This window comes from Podarcis muralis, chromosome 2, assembly GCF_964188315.1.
Source record: "Podarcis muralis chromosome 2, rPodMur119.hap1.1, whole genome shotgun sequence".
NCBI classification, from domain to species: domain Eukaryota; kingdom Metazoa; phylum Chordata; class Lepidosauria; order Squamata; family Lacertidae; genus Podarcis; species Podarcis muralis.
In genome coordinates this window covers 116,085,892-116,103,716 of record NC_135656.1, presented here as the reverse complement: position 1 = coordinate 116,103,716, position 17,825 = coordinate 116,085,892, and the positions used below count along the sequence as shown (strand labels likewise).

Genomic DNA, 17,825 nt, shown 5'->3' with positions numbered 1-17,825 from the left:
CCTGGTTCCCTGTAGCTTTGCTGCTCGCAATGAGGGAACCGCCAGAAGGCCCTCGGTGCTGGACCTCAGTGTCCGGGCAGAATGATGGGGGTGGAGACGCTCCTTCAGGTATACAGGACCGAGGCCGTTTAGGGCTTTAAAGGTCAGCACCAACACTTTGAATTGTGCTCGGAAACGTACTGGGAGCCAATGTAGGTCTTTCAAGACTGGTGTTATGTGGTCTTGGCGGCCGCCCCCAGTCACCAGTCTAGCTGCCGCATTCTGGATTAGTTGTAGTTTCCGAGTCACCTTCAAAGGTAGCCCCACGTAGAGCATTGCAGTAGTCCAAGTGGGAGATAACCAGAGCATGTACCACTCTGGCGAGACAGTCTGCAGGCAGATAGGGTCTCAGCCTACGTACCAGGTGGAGTTGGTAATAATGGATACAATCAAATAGGCAGATTGGCTAAATGAATTGTTGGGTAGCTGCAAAGAGGTAATGTTTTTGTTGTTGTTTAGTCGTGTCCGACTCTTTGTGACCCCTGGACCAGAGCACGCCAGGCACTCCTGTCTTCTACTGCCTCCTGCAGTTTGGTCAAACTCATGCTAGTAGCTTCCAGAACACTGTCCCACCATCTCGTCCTCTGTCGTCCCCTTCTCCTTGTGCCCTCCATCTTTCCCAACATCAGGGTCTTTTCCAGGGAGTCTTCTCTTCTCATGAGGTGGCCAAAGTATTGGAGCCTCAGCTTCAGGATCTGTCCTTCCAGTGAGCACTCAGGGCTGATTTCCTTAAGAATGGAGAGGTTTGATCTTCTTGCAAGAATATTCTCTGGCAACTCCATAATAAACCATTGGAGGAGGAGGAGATGAAACATCCATGAACTCTTGGATCAGGCCAAAGAACCCGTCCAGTCCAACACCCTGACATAAGGATAGAAGCTTCTAGAATTCAGAGGAATCTTTGTGGGAAGGGGAGCCATGACTGTGTTAAGTGACATGATATTGCTTTCAATTTATAGTGCAGGACCCAGGACAGGATGGCTAATAATATGTTGTTGTCCAGGGATGATGGCAGCTGGAGTTCAATATTTGGAGGACAAAATGTTGGCTGCTCCTGGTACAAGGACTTTTTAAGAAACTGTGTGTGGGCTCTCCCTCAAATTCCTTCCCCCACCCACTGATCCCAGCACCTCATAGTTCAGAGAAGATTGCTGCCCAATAGGAGGAGCTAGTAAAATTGTATTCAGAGCTCATCTGCGGCCAGTGCTGTGTAAACCCTGCAATAAAGAAAAAATGAAAAGAACAGTTTATGGAGGCCCCACAAATCACCCAGAAATGCATTTTAAATAAAAGCACACATTCTACTCATGTAAAAACACGCTGATTCCCGGACTGTCCGCGGGTCGGATTTAGAAGGCGATTGGGCCACATCCTTAGTTTGCCTACCCATGCTCAAGACAGATGGATGCCAGCCAAACCATGTAAGTGGGAAATTGCCAGCACAGCCACATTTGACTTCAAAAGAGGGAACTTTCCTCCCGAATGAGGAGAGTAGTAAAAAGGGAGTTGAAAGGCCAAGCCAAGATGGTCAAATCTTTTCCAGAGGCTTGGAAGTTCTTTAAAACCGTGATATTGGAAGTTGATTGAATGTAGACCAGGAAAAGTACTACCAGGGCTAAGAGGATGCCAGCATGGCTGATGATCAGAGTCAAGGCAGCTTTTAGAGGCAGGAAGGCTTCCTTCAGAAAATGGAAGTCTCGTTCAAATGAGGAGGACAAAGCTTAAGCAAAAGAAAGCAGACGGAAAGGGATATAAAGAATTCATTCATTTTGCCATTTGTTATAGGAGCATATTGATTAAAAAAAAAGTTAAAACCAACCAAAGCAATTCTGCAACCACATCAAAAGCTGGAAACAGACTAGGAAGGCCATTGGAGAACAAAGTAATTGCAAGCGTGCTGGAGGAGACTAAAGAGGAGCTGAATGAATTCTTCCTGCTCCTTTGTTCATGAACATAAAAAGGAGACTGCAAGGTGATTAAGGATTAAATTGGGGTGGTTCGCGCCTGCATCCCAGTTTGGTTATTTTTACTCTTGGCTTGATGATTAGCTTGAACTGCCTGTACTCTGATGTGATTTGATTTTTAAAGGGTTTTTTGCTTTATATTAGTGGAAATTCACTGTATCGTAAAAAAAAAAAAAAAAAAAAGGATAAATATCTGCCAACTGAGGGCAGCACCTTACACAGTGCCGCCATAAGAATGCAATCCTTGGCTTACCTTCTCAGTTCTGCACCAGCAAATCAGGCAGGGAGAGCTCAGAGCCCCTTGCCTTTGCCTCCATCCAGGCCTTGGAGCAGATTTCAGGGGGGCTGGGGAAGCTGGGGCATCAAGAGGCTGTTGTGGAAGGGGGTCTAGATTTAACCCACAACACTTATGTGGATCCCCAGAGTGTTGTGACACATCCAGACAATGTGAGGGTCCTGGTGTGAGCATTCTCTGCCTTGGAAGCCTCACTACAATCAATTCTAGCTACTGAGCAGAGACACACTTTGCACAAGCTCAGAGGCGCCTTTGGTGTCGTTCATCAGTGCACACGTTCCAAGTCTGAGCAGGGCAGAAATTGAAAGCAGTTGCCAGGGAGCTCATCCCCTGAAAGCCTCCCATCAAATTTAAGGCGTCAGTTGGTTTGGAAAGGGCTGAGGGCCAGTGACAGGGAAACTGCTTTGCATGCAGAAGGCCCCAGGTCCAATCCCTGCGATCACTAAGTATGGCTGGGGAAAACAGCTGCCAGAAACCCTGGAGAGCTGCTACTGCCAGTCAGTGCCTGTCAGTACTTTGCTAGATGGGCCAATGGTCTAGCATTGCGTAAGGCAGCTTTGCAAATCTGCTTAAAGATATGAAGAGATTTAGAACAGGGGTAGGCAAACTAAGGGACGCGGGTGGCGCTGTGGGTTAAACCACAGAGCCTAGGACTTGCCGATCAGAAGGTCGGATGTTCGAATCCCCACAACGGGGTGAGCTCCCGTTGCTCGGTCCCTGCTCCTGCACACCTAGCAGTTTGAAAGCACGTCAAAGTGCAAGTAGATAAATAGGTACCGCTCCGGTGGGAAGGTAAACGGCATTTCCATGCGCTGCTCTAGTTCGCCAGAAGCAGCTTAGTCATGCTGGCCACATGACCCGGAAGCTGTACGCCTGCTCCCTCGGCCAATAAAGCGAGATGAGCGCCGCAACCCCAAAATTGGCCATGACTGGACCTAATGGTCAGGGGTCCCTTTACTAGGCAAACTAAGGCCCGTGGGCTGGATGCGGCCCAATCACCCTCTCAATCCGGCCCGCAGACGGTCCAGGAATCAGCGTGCTTTTACATGAGTAAAATGTGTCTTTTTATTTAAAATGCATCTCTGGGTTATTTGTGGGGCATAGGAATTCGTTCATTTTTATTTTTTTCAAAATATAGTCCGGCCCACGGCATGGTCTGAGGGACGGTGGACCGCGGCTGAAAAAGACTGCTGACCCCTGATTTAGAACAAAGCTCCACACTGGCTCACAAAGGGTTATGCTGATAGATATACACAATTACGCCTAGATCGACCAGGCAATTTGAGAAGCTGGTGAAGCCACTTCCTGTCCCCACCTTGCCCTTTCCTGGGGGGAAAGTGGGGGTTGCAGCTCCCAGCTTGCAGGGAGAGGTGAGTTACAGGGGAATTTAGGAGGGAGGGGCCATTTGCAGGAAAGTTGGGAGAAAATGATAGACAACCCCAGAAGATCAAGGGCGTCAGTGGCTGCAAAAATGACATAGGAAGCTCCTTTGTACTGAGTCAGCTCAGTACAGCTAATTTAATTTCTTTTTTTTATGCAGAGAAAATAAACAGTTTGAGGAGAAGGTGAATGAATTCTTTTCTCTGCTTTGTTCATGAACTTCAAAGGGAGGCTGCAAGGTGACTGAGGATTAAATTGGGTTGGCTTATTTTTACACGCAGCTTGGGCTGCCTGTATTTTGGTATGATCCAGTTTTTTGTTCTGTAGTAGTGGAGACACGCTATATAGCAAGCAAATGTACAAATATCTGCCAGTCGAGGTTAGCACCTTATGCAGTGATGCAGAGTCAGCGGGGGCCTGAGTAAAAAGGACCTTGTCAATGTTTAAGGAAGCTTTTAATGTTTGATGCATTACTGTATTTTAATATTTTGTTGGAAGCTACCCAGAGTGGCTGGGGAAGCCCAGCCAGATGGGCGGGGTATAAATAAAGGTAAAGGTAAAGGTACCCCTGCCCGTACGGGCCAGTCTTGACAGACTCTAGGGTTGTGCGCCCATCTCACTCTATAGGCCGGGGGCCAGCGCTGTCCGCAGACACTTCCGGGTCACGTGGCCAGCGTGACATCGCTGCTCTGGCGAGCCAGAGCCGCACACGGAAACGCCGTTTACCTTCCCGCCAGTAAGCGGTCCCTATTTATCTACTTGCACCCGGGAGTGCTTTCGAACTGCTAGGTTGGCAGGCGCTGGGACCGAACGACAGGAGCGCACCCCACCGCGGGGATTCGAACCGCCGACCTTTCGATCGGCAAGCCCTAGGCGCTGAGGCTTTTACCCACAGCGCCACCCGTGTCCCGGGGTATAAATAATAAATTATTATTATTATTATTATTATTATTATTATTATTATTATTGCAACTCTCTGGGATTTGCAGGTGGGGTGAGAGAACAGGGTGCTAAGATTGCTGGAATGGTACAGCAGCATGCAGAAAGTCCCGACATTCCCTGCCTGACATCTTCCTTATGTTCTTCTGTAAACTCCAATATCAAATATTTTTGTTTCTGCTCTGCTCAGAAAGTGCACTGGCCCATCTGAATTTACTCCTCTGCCAGCTGCTTTGCCTTGCTGCAGATTCCGGTCATAGTTAGGTCTGGATCCAACCCTTGAAGGAGAATGGCTGAAGCACAGGTAGGGACCCAAAGATACTCACTCCCCCCTCTCATTTTGTTCCAGCAGTGGTGGCTGGTGCCCCCTGGGACAGGTAGTGCGGGAGGCAGGGAGCTGAAGAAGAGGTGGTTACACAGAGCCAAATGACAGGCAGAGCCAACTAATCTAGGTTTATCCCTGTCCTCCTCCTCCCTGATATGAAGGCAAAACTGAGAGGGAGGAGGAGGAGCAAGCAGTGCACCCCCTGGCCTCATTTTTAAGAAGGCAAGCAGGCAGGGAGCAGCAGGTTGAGGACAAACTGAGGTAGATGGGGCAGTCCTTTCATTCCCCTAATCATGGACCAGCCTCCCCTGCTTTCTCGGTGTGGCAATCACACAGGGTCCCCGGACGTTTCACTGTCTATTGATCCCTGTGCCACCACTTTATTTCTCGCTGCCACCACCCAGGCCCTACCTGGTACAATACAGAGTCCAGTCAGGGTTAAATTGGAACATAAACTTCTGTTTATTTATTGTAGTTTGACAAGCCTGTGGTTTCATAAACGGTATCGGTCAATTACAATCATGGGGTGCCTATCCAGACCTATAACTTCCACTACCTGCTCTCACTCAGTAAACCACCTCTCAGATATTTACTTGTCTTCTTAGCCCCTAACTGTTCCTGACTCAGTTTATTTTGCTACACTAACTCAACCTACCCACAGACTCTATCCCAATTCACTCCCACTCCAACCAACCTCCCTACGAACTCCCCTTCGCCCCTCACAGAGCTGGTTTTATAGTCCCTCTGACTCCACCCCCCTGGGTTCTGATTGGGTAATTTGTTTAACTATTTCACCTCCAGCACTCTCATATGTTAACGTCACACTCGGAGTATACCGGAAATTGTAATTTATTAAAATTGTCTGATGGGTCATCCGACAAATCTAGGAGAGCTCTTCTTACATTCTCATGACACAGCATATGAGGAAAAAGGACTGGGAGGGAGGAGGGGAAACCAAGCTCCGCTGAAACGTCTTTCACTCGCCAAAAACCGTGCTCAGAAATGAGAACTCAAGTCTTTCCCCAGTGGACTAGCTAGTTGAGGCTATTTTAATCAAGAGAGGTTTTAATGTTTCAAAATGTGCCCCCTTTCACCCCTTTTGTTACAGGATGATCCGGTTTGCCCGACAAAAGAGGGAGACATCAAAACTGAGGATCAGCAGAGTAGTGAAGACCTGCCGGTAGGCATCCTTAATCCACTCACTTAAGTAAAACGATGGAAGGAACCTGAGGAGAGCCAGGGAAAGCCAGTGTGGTGTAGTGGTTAAGAGCGATAGACTCGTAATCTGGTGAACCGGGTTCGCTTCCCCGCTCCTCCATATGCAGCTGCTGGGTGACCCTGGGCCAGTCACACTTCTCTGAAGTCTCTCAGCCCCACTCACCTCACAGAGTGTTTGTTGTGGGGGAGGAAGGGAAAGGAGAATGTTAGCCACTTTGAGACTCCTTTGGGTAGTGATAAAGCGGGATATCAAATCCAAACTCTCTCTTTCTTTCTTCACCCAGTGTATCATTAATGCATGGAACTACCCGCCACATGGTGTCCTGACGGCCACAGGCTTAAGTGGACTTAAGAGTGGATAACACCCGTTCATAGGGACATAGGAAACTGCCATATAACAAGTCAAACCAAACTGGTCCTGCTAGCTCAGTATTTTCTACACTGAATGGGAGCAGCTGACCAGGGCTTCAGGCAATAATTTTTTACCAGCCATTCCTGGAGATCCTGGGGGTTAAACCTGGAACATTCTATAGGTTGGAGAGCCAGTGTGGTGTAGTGGTTAAGAGTGGTAGACTCGTAATCTGGTGAACCGGGTTCGCGTCTCCGCTCCTCCACATGCAGCTGCTGGGTGACCTTGGGCTAGTCACACTTCTTTGAAGTCTCTCAGCCCCACTCACCTCACAGAGTGTTTGTTGTGGGGGAGGAAGGGAAAGGAGAATGTTAGCCGCTTTGAGACTCCTTAAAGGGAGTGAAAGGCGGGATATCAAATCCAAACTCTTCTTCTTCTTCTGAGTCTTTTTGGAGGGGCAATGTGGGATACCAATTAGTTAAACAAACAAAAAATGTGAAGTAAGAATTCAACATCCTGAGAATCTCAGCTTCTTTCTTTTTATTTGTGATGTAAAATGCACACTGCTAGCACTGCTGTCAAGATACGACTGAGAAGGCATGGGCAGAGACCACGTGAGCAGGCAGTTCTTCTTCCTCTCTCATAATACGAGAACCCAGGACCATTCAACGAACATTGGGAGATGCAGGGCAGACAAACCAAAGGATTTCTTCACACAGTTGAACTATGGCATTCGCTCCCACCAGAGGCAGTGAAGGCTACCAACTGAGATGGCTTTAAAAGAGAATTAGCATCTTTAAGAGATGCCCTGACAAATTTATGAAAGATAAGGCTACCAATGGTTGCTAGCTATGATGGCTGTTCTCTACCTTCACATCTGAGGCAGTATTTGTTAAGGATAATGGTTTAATTGCCTGAAATGGGAATCTTTGCTTCTGTTGAATTGATGTGTATTTTTAGCATAGGTTCTTTTTTCCTTTGGCGGTAGCTCTCTCATGATTGGCTGGCTGTGAGTCGCATGAGAGAGGCATTCCATTCTGTTGTGACTGTTATTCAAGTAACTGTCGTTTTTAACTGGCTTTCTGCTTCTGTGCGTGAAGGGGAATGGCTTCTGAGAGAGGTTTCTCAGGATCCGCTAAGGACAGTGTATGTTAGTATCATCTTTCTGAAGTGAATCGGACAGAGGATATTCCCTAAATGTTAATAGGGAGAAACCTGAGCATGATATTGTAAATATATTCTTCTAAGTTATATGTTTATGAAAGTCAAGGGTTATTTGCTGTTGTGCTCAGGTGCTGCTTAGGGGCCTCTTGACTGAGGCATCTGGTTGGCCACTGTGAAAACAGTCTGGTGGACTAGATGGGCCATTTGGCCTCATCCAGGAGGACTATTTTTATTGCAGTTCCTAGTCATAGCTCATAGACCTATGGATTCTCTGATCTATGGGATTTTCTCCCAGGCTCACCACAGACTTCTTAAATCTTGCCTTCTGGCAGAGAGAAATGGAAGCTGAGAGGATGAAGATTGTCCAGGAGTGGAAGGAGATGCACAAGATTCTCGATGAGCAGCAGCAGCTCCTGCTGAAGTGGCTACAGAACATGGAGGGTGACCTTCTCCGCAGAAAGAAGGAGGTGCTCCGAATCACCAGGGAGACTTCCCTCCTCCGTGAACTGGAAAAGGAGAAGAAGACACAGCAGCCATTCCTGGTAGGAAGAGTGGGATCTTGGAAAGTCAGTGGCAAACTGGGAACCTGTGGGCTTCTGACTGTTGCTGGACTACAACTCCCAACATGCTGCCTGGGGCCAATGGGAGCTAAAACGTAATTAAATTAAATTAGTTAAATGTATTTTCATTGATTAATCAGTTACAGTGGTACCTCGGGTTAAGTACTTAATCCGTTCCGGAGGTCCGTTCTTAACCTGAAACTGTTCTTAACCTGAAGCACCACTTTAGCAAATGGGGCCTCCTGCTGCTGCCGCATAGCCCAATTTCTGTTCTTATCCTGAAGCAAAGTTCTTAACCTGAAGCACTATTTCTGGGTTAGCGGAGTCAGTAACCTGAAGTGTATGTAACCTGAAGCGTATGTAACCCGGGGTACCACTGTACTTGGTTGCTTTAAAAGTGCAGATGAAAATGGTTCTGATGAAAAAAATAAATTTGTTTTCCTTGCAGCTTTTAGTATAGTAAAAATAATGTTACATTGCCCAACAATGCTCCTATTATTGATTAAAATGCTTTTTCAATGATTATAGCAGGGGTGGGGAAATGCGTTCAGATCCTGACCTCCCCTAAGGGGCCATTTCTGACGAGTGGACATAGTTATCATGACATCAGATGAAGCATTTTCTTTTGCCCGTACAGTAACCAAACCACCTGGCAAGGTTGAAGGTCAGCTGTGTCCTTACTTGCCCCACACCTGGTGTCATATGGGGTAGGTGGGTGTGGCTTGAATAAAACAGCCTCGGGGGCCAAATTAGGAACTCTTCAACTGACAATTGAATCTGCCATGAACATTTGGGCTGTAATATGCATATTATTATTATTATTATTATTATTATTATTATTATTATTATTTTCTGATTGTTCTAGGCTGCATACCCTCTACATTTTAAAAGCACATTTCCCCTCTCAATGATTTCTGGCACTGTAGTTAACACCGCACAGAGTTACAATTACCAGGTACCCTTAACAAACTACAGTGTCTATCATTCTTTGAAAGAATTAGCTTCAAATGGCCCTGCCTGTCTTGCACAACATAGCAAGAATATTCTCTGGCAACTCCGTAAACTGTTCTTTTCATCTTTTCTTTTGTTGCAGGGTTTACACAGCACTGGCCGCAGGTGAGGTCTGAATTCAATTTTGCCAGCTCCTCCTATTGGGCAGATAGTTCATCTTCTCTGAACTATGAGGTGCTGGGATCAGTGGGTGGAGGAAGGAATTTGAGGGAGAGCCCACACACAGTTTCTTAAAATGTCCTTGTACCAGGAGCAGCCAACATTTTGTCCTCCAAATATTGAACTCCAGCTGGCATCATCCCTGGACAACAACATATTCTTAGCCATCCCTGTCCTGGGTCCTGCACTATAAATTGAAAGCAATATCATGTCACTTAAGACAGTCATGGCTCCCCTTCCCACAACGATTCCTGTGAATTCTAGAAGCTTCTATCATGTCAGGGTGTTTGAGTAGACAGGCTCTTTGGCCTGATCCAAGAGTTCATGGATGTTTCGCCTCCTCCGCCTCCAACAGAGACACTTAACTTTCTCTCTCTCTCTCTCTCTCTCTCTCTCTCTCTCTCTCTCTCTCTCTCTCTCTCTCTTTCTTTCTTTTGCAGAGATGATACATTCTTCCCGAAACCACAGCCGGATTTGGGGGAGCTGGAGCAGAGGCTGAGCGATTTCTCCCACAAAAGGGCTGCTTTGCTGGAAACACTGCTGGCATTCAAAGGTGAAGAAGGATTTTTATTTGCTAGGATCTTTCGAAAAGCCACAATGACATATAGGTAAAGTGAAAACAAAAAATGTACAGTTGTGTCTAATGTTAGTCCTATGCAAAGTGGACCCATTGGAATTCACGCAGAGGACTATGGCCTCATCTGCAATTAAATATACAGTCAAACCTTGGTTGTCAAATGTAATCTGTTTTGGAAGCCCGTTCAGCTTCCAAAATGTTCAACAACCAAGGTGCGGCTTCCTGCACTCAAGCTGAAGCCACATTGGATGTTCAGCTTCCAAAAAACATTCGAAAACTGGAGCAGTTACTTCTGGGTTTTTGGTGTTCAGGAGTCAAAACATTCCAAAACAGAGCCGTTTGGGAACCAAGGTTTGACTGTACATTTAAAGTAGTAGCATTCTGTCTTAAACAAGAATGGCTTCCCTCAAAGAATTCTGGGAAGTGTAGTTTGTTAAGGGTGCTGAGAGTTGCTGGGATAGCAAAGCTACAGGGAACCAGGCAGAGGGCCTTCTCGGTAGTGGTGCCCGCCCTGTGGAACGCCCTCCCATCAGATGTCGACAAGATAAACAACTACCTGACATTCAGAAGACATCTTAAGGCAACCCTGTTCAGGGAAGTTTTTAATGTGTGACATTTTAGTGTATTTTTGGTCTTTGTGGAAGCTGCCCAGAGTGGCTAGGGAAACCCAGCCAGATGGGCGGGGTACAAATAATAAATTATTATTATTATTACCCCATTCTCCTCAGAGTTTCTTGCAATGAGGGATTGTTTGTTAAGCCACGCTGAAGACTCTTGTCTACTGTTTGTGACATTGGTGTCACCATGCCACAAACGTATGGAGAGGCAGGGCTTCTCCATAAGTCTTTTAAAATTTTGCATGCATGATGATTTGGGCTCATGATGACATTGGGGAGGTTGTCCCTGCTTTCAATACTGTTTCAGCCTGCAAACGTTTTAGGGCGGACCTACTGATAATTTTCCAATCAGAGCATGTTCCCCAACTTCCTTCTGGACTCCTGTAACTTTTTACACCACACATGTTCCAGTTTATTTATTGGACCTGCTTTTGTGGTGCTGTAAACCCAGAAGTGTCGCTCCAGATGATAATATTGCGGTAATGTTGTGAAAGCATCACAGGGCTACAAGTAAAGGAGAATGACCTCTGGTTGGTCCAGTATGAATACAGCATGAATCGGCTAATTAGTGTTTTAATTGCCAGAAAGTCTGCCAGCAGTTGGAAGGGGCCCTGAGAGAGAGAGAGAGAAAAAGGACAAAATTGTGAAGGATGTTAATTTTTTTTCTTTCTTTCTGCAGGAAATCTGCATCTGGAGTTGAAGAGGAATGGAGGTACATACACACTTTAACTTTAAAAGTAAAATAAAATTACATACTAGAGACCAACACGCTTTGCTGCCTGAATGAAGGATGATAATATATAAGTATTTTTATAGCTCAACATTTCTAACCTTGCAAGGTTTAAATTTCTTTTTATGTTATTATTATTATTTTTATTATTACAGTATTATTATTATTATGACAAAGTAATAATCATAAATAAACAAGAATAAAAATGTGCACCCCACCACTGAGACCATTCCACTGTAACTATCCAAACTCCCAAAATTTCAACAACTCTCGCCATGGTTTGACCCCTTTCTGTTTTAACAGTACAAATTCTACAAACACCTTCCATATCTCCTCACAATCATTTATCCTGCATATTCCCTGTCTTACCTTACTGGCACATGTTAATTTATCGTTAATAGCTATATCCCACACCTCTTTATACCATTCTTCCATTTTATATTCTGCTTGCCCCTTCCACTTCCTAGTTATAATAATTCGTGTGACTGTCAATAAATTTGTGAGCAAGTCCTTCATGGCCTGCGAACCTTCCATCCCATCGTAAATGTTTAATAACGCTACCTCTGCACTTTTGGTCAGCTGTAACCCAGTGATTTCTGTTATCTCCTTAAACACCCTTTGCCAAAAAAAAAATGTTCTTATTTACACCCCCACCACATGTGAACATACCGTATTTTTCGCTCTATAACACACACCTGACCATAACACGCACATCGTTTTTAGAGGAGGAAAACAAGGGAAAAAATTCTGAATGAAACAGTGGATGTATCATTTTTGTGCTTCATGCTGTGGCCACAGACATGTGATCTGATGGTGAATTTGGGGTAGCTCAATGCAAAGATCCTGAGGATCCATGTGGATCCATGCTTTTTAACCACATTTTTGCACCATTGCAGCCCCAGGCAACAGTGTGTATGTGATTTTTGGGGGGCAGGCTGCTATGTGATCTGATGGTGAATTTGGGGTGGCCCAATGCAAAGATCCTGAGGATCCATGTGGATCCATGCTTTTTAACCACGTTTTTGCACCATTGCAGCCCCAGGCAACAGTGGGTGTGTGATTTTGGGGGGGGCAGGCTGCTATGTGATCTGATGGTGAATTTGGGGTGGCCCAATGCAAAGATCCTGAGGATCCATGTGGATCCATGCTTTTTAACCACGTTTTTGCACCATTGCAGCCCCAGGCAACAGTGGGTGTGTGATTTTTGGGGGGCAGGCTGCTATGTGATCTGATGGTGAATTTGGGGTGGCCCAATGCAAAGATCCTGAGGATCCATGTGGATCCATGCTTTTTAACCACGTTTTTGCACCATTGCAGCCCCAGGCAACAGTGGGTGTGTGATTTTTGGGGGGCAGGCTGCTATGTGATCTGATGGTGAATTTGGGGTGGCCCAATGCAAAGATCCTGAGGATCCATGTGGATCCATGCTTTGTAACTACATTTTAAGTGGGGAGTGAAGGAAAAACACAGAAGGGACAAGAGAGCGGTGTGCAGAGAAGCAGCTGGCTAAGAAAGCAGGAGAGGGATTTAACGGGAGGTAGGGAAAAAAGGCAAAAGTTTCCACAAACCGAAGCCAGCTTTCTCTCTCCTCCTGCATGTTTTCTGGCTGCCTGCGAAGAGCACGGAGAGGAATTAAAAGGAAAGACCTCTGCTTTCCCCTCTGCTTGCCTGGAGGGGAGGGGATTTGCCTGCTCTTTGTTCCGTTTGAGCAAACACAGCAACGAAACAGAGAAGGGTGGGCAGTAAGACCCTGAGGCAGAATGCAGGAAAGCAACCACTTCCTCTTTTCAGGTTTCCCTTCTCCGACACAACGCGCTTTGATTTTTGCTGATTTTTGTTCCTGCGCTCCCCTAATCGGCTCCAGGGACCCCCCCCACACACACACATTCGCTCCATAACACGCACAGACATTTCCCCTTCCTTTTTAGGAGAAAAAATCTGCGTGTAATAGAGAGAAAAATACGGTAATTCCTGGTTTCCTGGCATCCCCTCCAACATAACACCGAATATTCATTGTTTATTTGTGTAGTGGTTCTAGGGGTTGCTCGTGCGTAAGCCGGTGCCAACTCCTGGCTGGGTTGCCTGAGTGAACCTTTTCTGTCCGGACTGTCTCCCATGGCTGTCTCAATCACTGGCAGAATCCGTCAGTGGGCGTTTCTTAAACTTCTTCCAGCAAAGAAGCTCTTTGACGCCTAGTCTCCTCTTACTCTCTCTGCGCGAAAGCCTTCTGCGCAAGGAGGGCGTAGGCAGCGGAGGACCTCTACTCTCCCCGCTGGTCCCCGGCAAGGAGTCCTGGGACCGCCTTGCCGCTTTCCCCATCTGCTCCCCTTCTCCACTGGTGCTACGCTGATTCTCTTCCCCAGAAGATGGGCTGCCTCTCCCAATCCTGGGACGCTCTCTGGAATCCCTCTGGATTTTGCTCTCTCCCTCCGGCACTGATGGCAGTTCCCTGACAATTTGATTTAATCTGACTGGTGTTAAATACCATCTCCAAACTAATTTATAATAATTTTCTTTTATTCTTAAATAAATTTCATGAAGATAGGAACACAGGAAACTGCTTTATCCTGACTCAAAACCATTGGCCCATCTGGCTCAGTATTGTCTACTTTGACTGGCAGTGGCTTATAAGTGCCTGAACCTGGGACCTTATATGAAATGCAGATGCTCTGCTACTTAGATAAAACCCCTTCCCACAATGATAGAAATCATAGAATTTATCAGATTTTTCTGCATTAATATAACAGTATCCAACTTGCTTATTTCTAGCAGGAGACGGCCAGGTGAGCAACATGGAGGATGAGAAACCTCTGGTGGATCATACTGAGCAACAGGAACGGAATGATAGGACAGCGGAAGGAGCAGCAGAGAAAATGTCTCTGTGCCCTGAACCGAAGGCCACTTCTGAGGATGAAGATGGCTCAGAAAGAGAGCAGAGGAAGTGTCTGGACAAAGGTGAGGAGGACAAATCTATTCCCTTCAAAGGAAATGACTGTGACCTTGATGGGCGCAAAGTTCTGCCAAGGACTCAACAGATCAAGAAGCAAAGGATGTGTGCCGAGTGCGGGAAATGCTTCAGTCAGAAGTCAAACCTTATTACACATCAGAGAATCCACACCGGTGAGAAGCCGTACGAGTGTGCCGACTGTGGGAAGAGCTTCTGCCAGAGATCGGGCCTCATTTCGCACCAGAGAACCCACACGGGCGAGAGGCCGCACAAATGCTCGCACTGCCAGAAGAGCTTCCGGTTCCACTCCAACCTCATCATGCACGAGAGGACTCACACGGAGGAGAAGCCATACAAGTGCTCGCGTTGCGGGAAGCGCTTTAACCAGCGGTCGAACCTCGTCAGTCACGAAGGGACCCACCGGCAGGAGAAGCTGTGCAAGTGTTCTGAGTGCGGGAAAAGCTTCCGCCGGAGCTCAGAGCTCACTGTCCACATGATGACCCACACAGGGGAAAAGCCATACATGTGCCTCCAATGCGGGAAAGGGTTCAGGAGGAGGGCAGACCTCATTGTGCATGAGAGGACCCACACGGGAGAGAAGCCATACGTCTGCCCCCATTGCGGGAAAAGCTTCAGCCAGAGGTCAGGCTTAATTGCACACGAGCGGACGCACTCAGCAGAGAAGCCGCACGAGTGCGTGGTATGCGACAAGGGCTTCAGCCACACCGCACACCTTGCCTTGCACGAGAAGCCAGACCTCACCACGCACCACCAGAACCGCACTGGTGAGAAGCCTTACGAATGCGCAGACTGCGGGAATTGCTTCTGCAAGAGATCGAAACTCGCCATCCACCAGAGAACCCACGTGCGTGAGAAGCCGTACAAATGCTCTCACTGCGAGAAGAGCTTCAGCTTCCAGTCCTACCTCATCGCACATGAGCGAATCCACACAGGGGAGAAGCCATTCAAATGCGTGCGTTGTGGGAAGGGCTTCAGCCAGCGGTCGGCCCTCAGAGGTCACGAAGGGACTCACGAGGAAGAGAAGCCTTACAAGTGCTCCGAGTGCGGGAAAAGCTTCTGCCGGAGCTCAGAGCTCCTCGTCCACCTGATGACCCACACGGGGGAGAAGCCGTACAAGTGCCCTCAGTGCGGGAAGCGCTTCAGGAGGAAGCCGGAGCTCATCATCCACGAGAGGATTCACACGGGCGAGAAGCCGTACAAGTGCGCAGACTGCGGGAAAAGCTTCAGCCAGATGTCGGGCCTCCTCAGTCACGGACGTACCCACCGGGAAGAGAAGCCGTACAAGTGCTCCGAGTGCGGAAGGGGTTTCAGGAGGAAGCTGGACCTCACCGTGCACGAGAGGACCCACACGGGGGAAAGACCGTACAAGTGCGCAGAGTGCGGGAAGGGGTTCAGGAGGAGGACGGATCTCATTGTGCACGAGAGGACCCACACAGGGGAAAAACCGTACAAGTGCCCTCACTGCGAGAAAAGCTTCAGGCAGAAGCCAGGCCTGAACGTGCACCAGAGGACCCACACAGAGGAAAAGCCGTAGAAATGTGTGGTTTGCGACAAGAGCTTCAGCCGTGCTTCACACCTTTCTGTGCACCAGATGACCCACATGGAAAAGCGGCCATTTAAGTGCCTGGACTGTGGGAAAAGCTTTGACTGGAAACTGGATCTCACTTTGCCCTGCCAGAACCACACAGCAGAGAAGCTGTACGAATGTGTGGACTGTGGAAAGTCAGCCAGAGGCCAAGCCTGTGTACGCATGAGAGGACCCACATGGGCAAGAGGCTCTACCTGTGTGTCAAGTGCGAGAAGAGCTTCCAGAACATCTCCAACCTGAAGTCACACCGAAGGGCCCACTCCAAAGTGAAGGCTTGCAGGTGCTCGGAGTGTGGGAAAAGCTTCCTGGGGAGTTTGGATCTTAGCAGACATCAGAGATTCCACACAGGAGAGAGCTCACGAGCAGCCCAATTATTTGGAAAACTTATTTTAAATAAACAGTGGTTTTGCACAGTGCTGGCTTTGTTCACTGTTGGCTGTTGACTGGCGTATGTGGGTGTTGGTGCATGGCATTATGGGACGCCATCATTATAAAATGGTGCTGTAGCTCTAGGTTCAAGCAAGAGGGCTGAAACGAAAGGTTTGACTGATACGTCCACTCTCCTTGCCTCTACAGCTTCCAGTGCTCTCACCCTCATTTCACTCCCCTTCTCAGACAATTCTTTCTTGGTTTCCTCTGGACCAAGGATGGGGAACCTGCAGCCCTGCATACATTGTTTTATTATTATTATGGAACATAATATACTGTATTTATATCACACCTTTTTCTTCAGGGTTATCAAGCTAGCATACATGGTTCCCCCCACCTGCATATCGTTGCTAACAGATGGACTGTGATTCTTTTTTCTAATGAAACAAAGTTTTCTTCTTTTTAAATCATTTGGAACCATTCCCCCCCTCCTTTACTTTTACTCCCAATGGATGGAGACTTGTTTACTGTAACAGCCAAAACTCTGAAAGTGAGATATTCCCCTATTTGAAAGTAAAACATTACCCTTATTTGCAAAGCTAAGTGTCTGTGATTTATTCAACCTAGCAGTTCAAAAGCATGCCAGTACAAGTAGATAAATAGGTACCGCTGCGGTGGGAAGGTAAATGGTGTTTCCATGCACTCTGACACTCATTGCGGTCCTCCGTGCGTCAGTAGTGGTTTAGTCATGCTGGCCACATGACCCGGAAAGCTGTCTGCAGACAAACGTCGGCTCCCTCAGCCTGAAAGCGAGATGAGCGCCGCATCCCCATAGCTGGATTTGACTGGACTTAACCATCTAGGGGTCCTTTACCTTTTACTTTACACAGGACCAGCTATATTCCAAGATCTCTCTCTGTCTCTCTCACACACAAACATGGGCAGATATTTTGCAACATCATGTGTGCACACACGTTAAAACCTTGCTGTTAAAATCTAGAAGACAGTTTCTAGGAAGGAATGGGAAAGATCTGAATGCCCACCGGCTGCATTCTGAGGCTGTCCCTTTCAGGGCAGAAAGCGAGTCCAATGTTCTAATTCCAGGAGCTGGGGCGAAGGGGAGAGAGGTTCAAGGGGGCACATTTGGGCCTCAAGCCTGAGGTTCCTACCCCTGATTTAAAATCCCTAGATGGACAGAAAGCTGTGTGTTTTAAGAATGGCAGAACAGGCAAAAAGTTAATTGTTCATACAGGCACAAGTCAGGAAAAATGAAATATGTCCCCATGGTGGTGTGGCCAAAGGGAAAATGGGCAGAGCAAGAAATGCAATTATTACCGTTGCACAATAAGGGAGTTCAATTATCATCATCATCAAAAATTATTATTTATGTTGCCCACCTGATAAGGTTACCCCAGCTACTCTGGGCAGCAGCTTCCAATAAATTAAAACATTCTATTTGTTCCAACCTGCACTGGCACCACAGGGAGAAGGTCAGGTTGATGATGCTGGTAATGATGATATAAAATGAAAATGAATAGTTGTGTAGCCTTATGAGGCTTTGCCCTCGGGTGGG

The 17,825-nt window shown here is 47.1% G+C and overlaps 1 protein-coding gene across 7 annotated transcripts; it reads left to right on the top strand.

Annotated features, from left to right (window-relative positions):
* Positions 1–3,180: 3,180 nt before the first annotated feature.
* LOC114592170 (uncharacterized) lies at positions 3,181–16,850 on the top strand. 7 transcript variants are annotated; one of them, XM_077921358.1, is made up of 9 exons: positions 3,181–3,668; positions 4,808–4,921; positions 6,051–6,122; positions 7,969–8,215; positions 9,099–9,188; positions 9,327–9,349; positions 9,844–9,956; positions 11,277–11,309; positions 14,097–16,850. In XM_077921358.1, the coding sequence occupies exons 3-9, from the start codon at positions 6,052–6,054 to the stop codon at positions 15,827–15,829; spliced, it is 2,310 nt and encodes a 769-aa protein (XP_077777484.1). In that variant the 5' UTR covers positions 3,181–3,668; positions 4,808–4,921; position 6,051; the 3' UTR covers positions 15,830–16,850. The 7 variants fall into 7 exon arrangements, with proteins under 7 accessions (XP_077777484.1, XP_077777492.1, XP_028575950.2 ...); XM_077921366.1 differs by having other exon boundaries at positions 3,185–3,668; positions 8,006–8,215; XM_077921363.1 differs by lacking the exon at positions 3,181–3,668 and adding an exon at positions 3,685–3,863 and having other exon boundaries at positions 14,100–16,850.
* Positions 16,851–17,825: the final 975 nt, after the last annotated feature.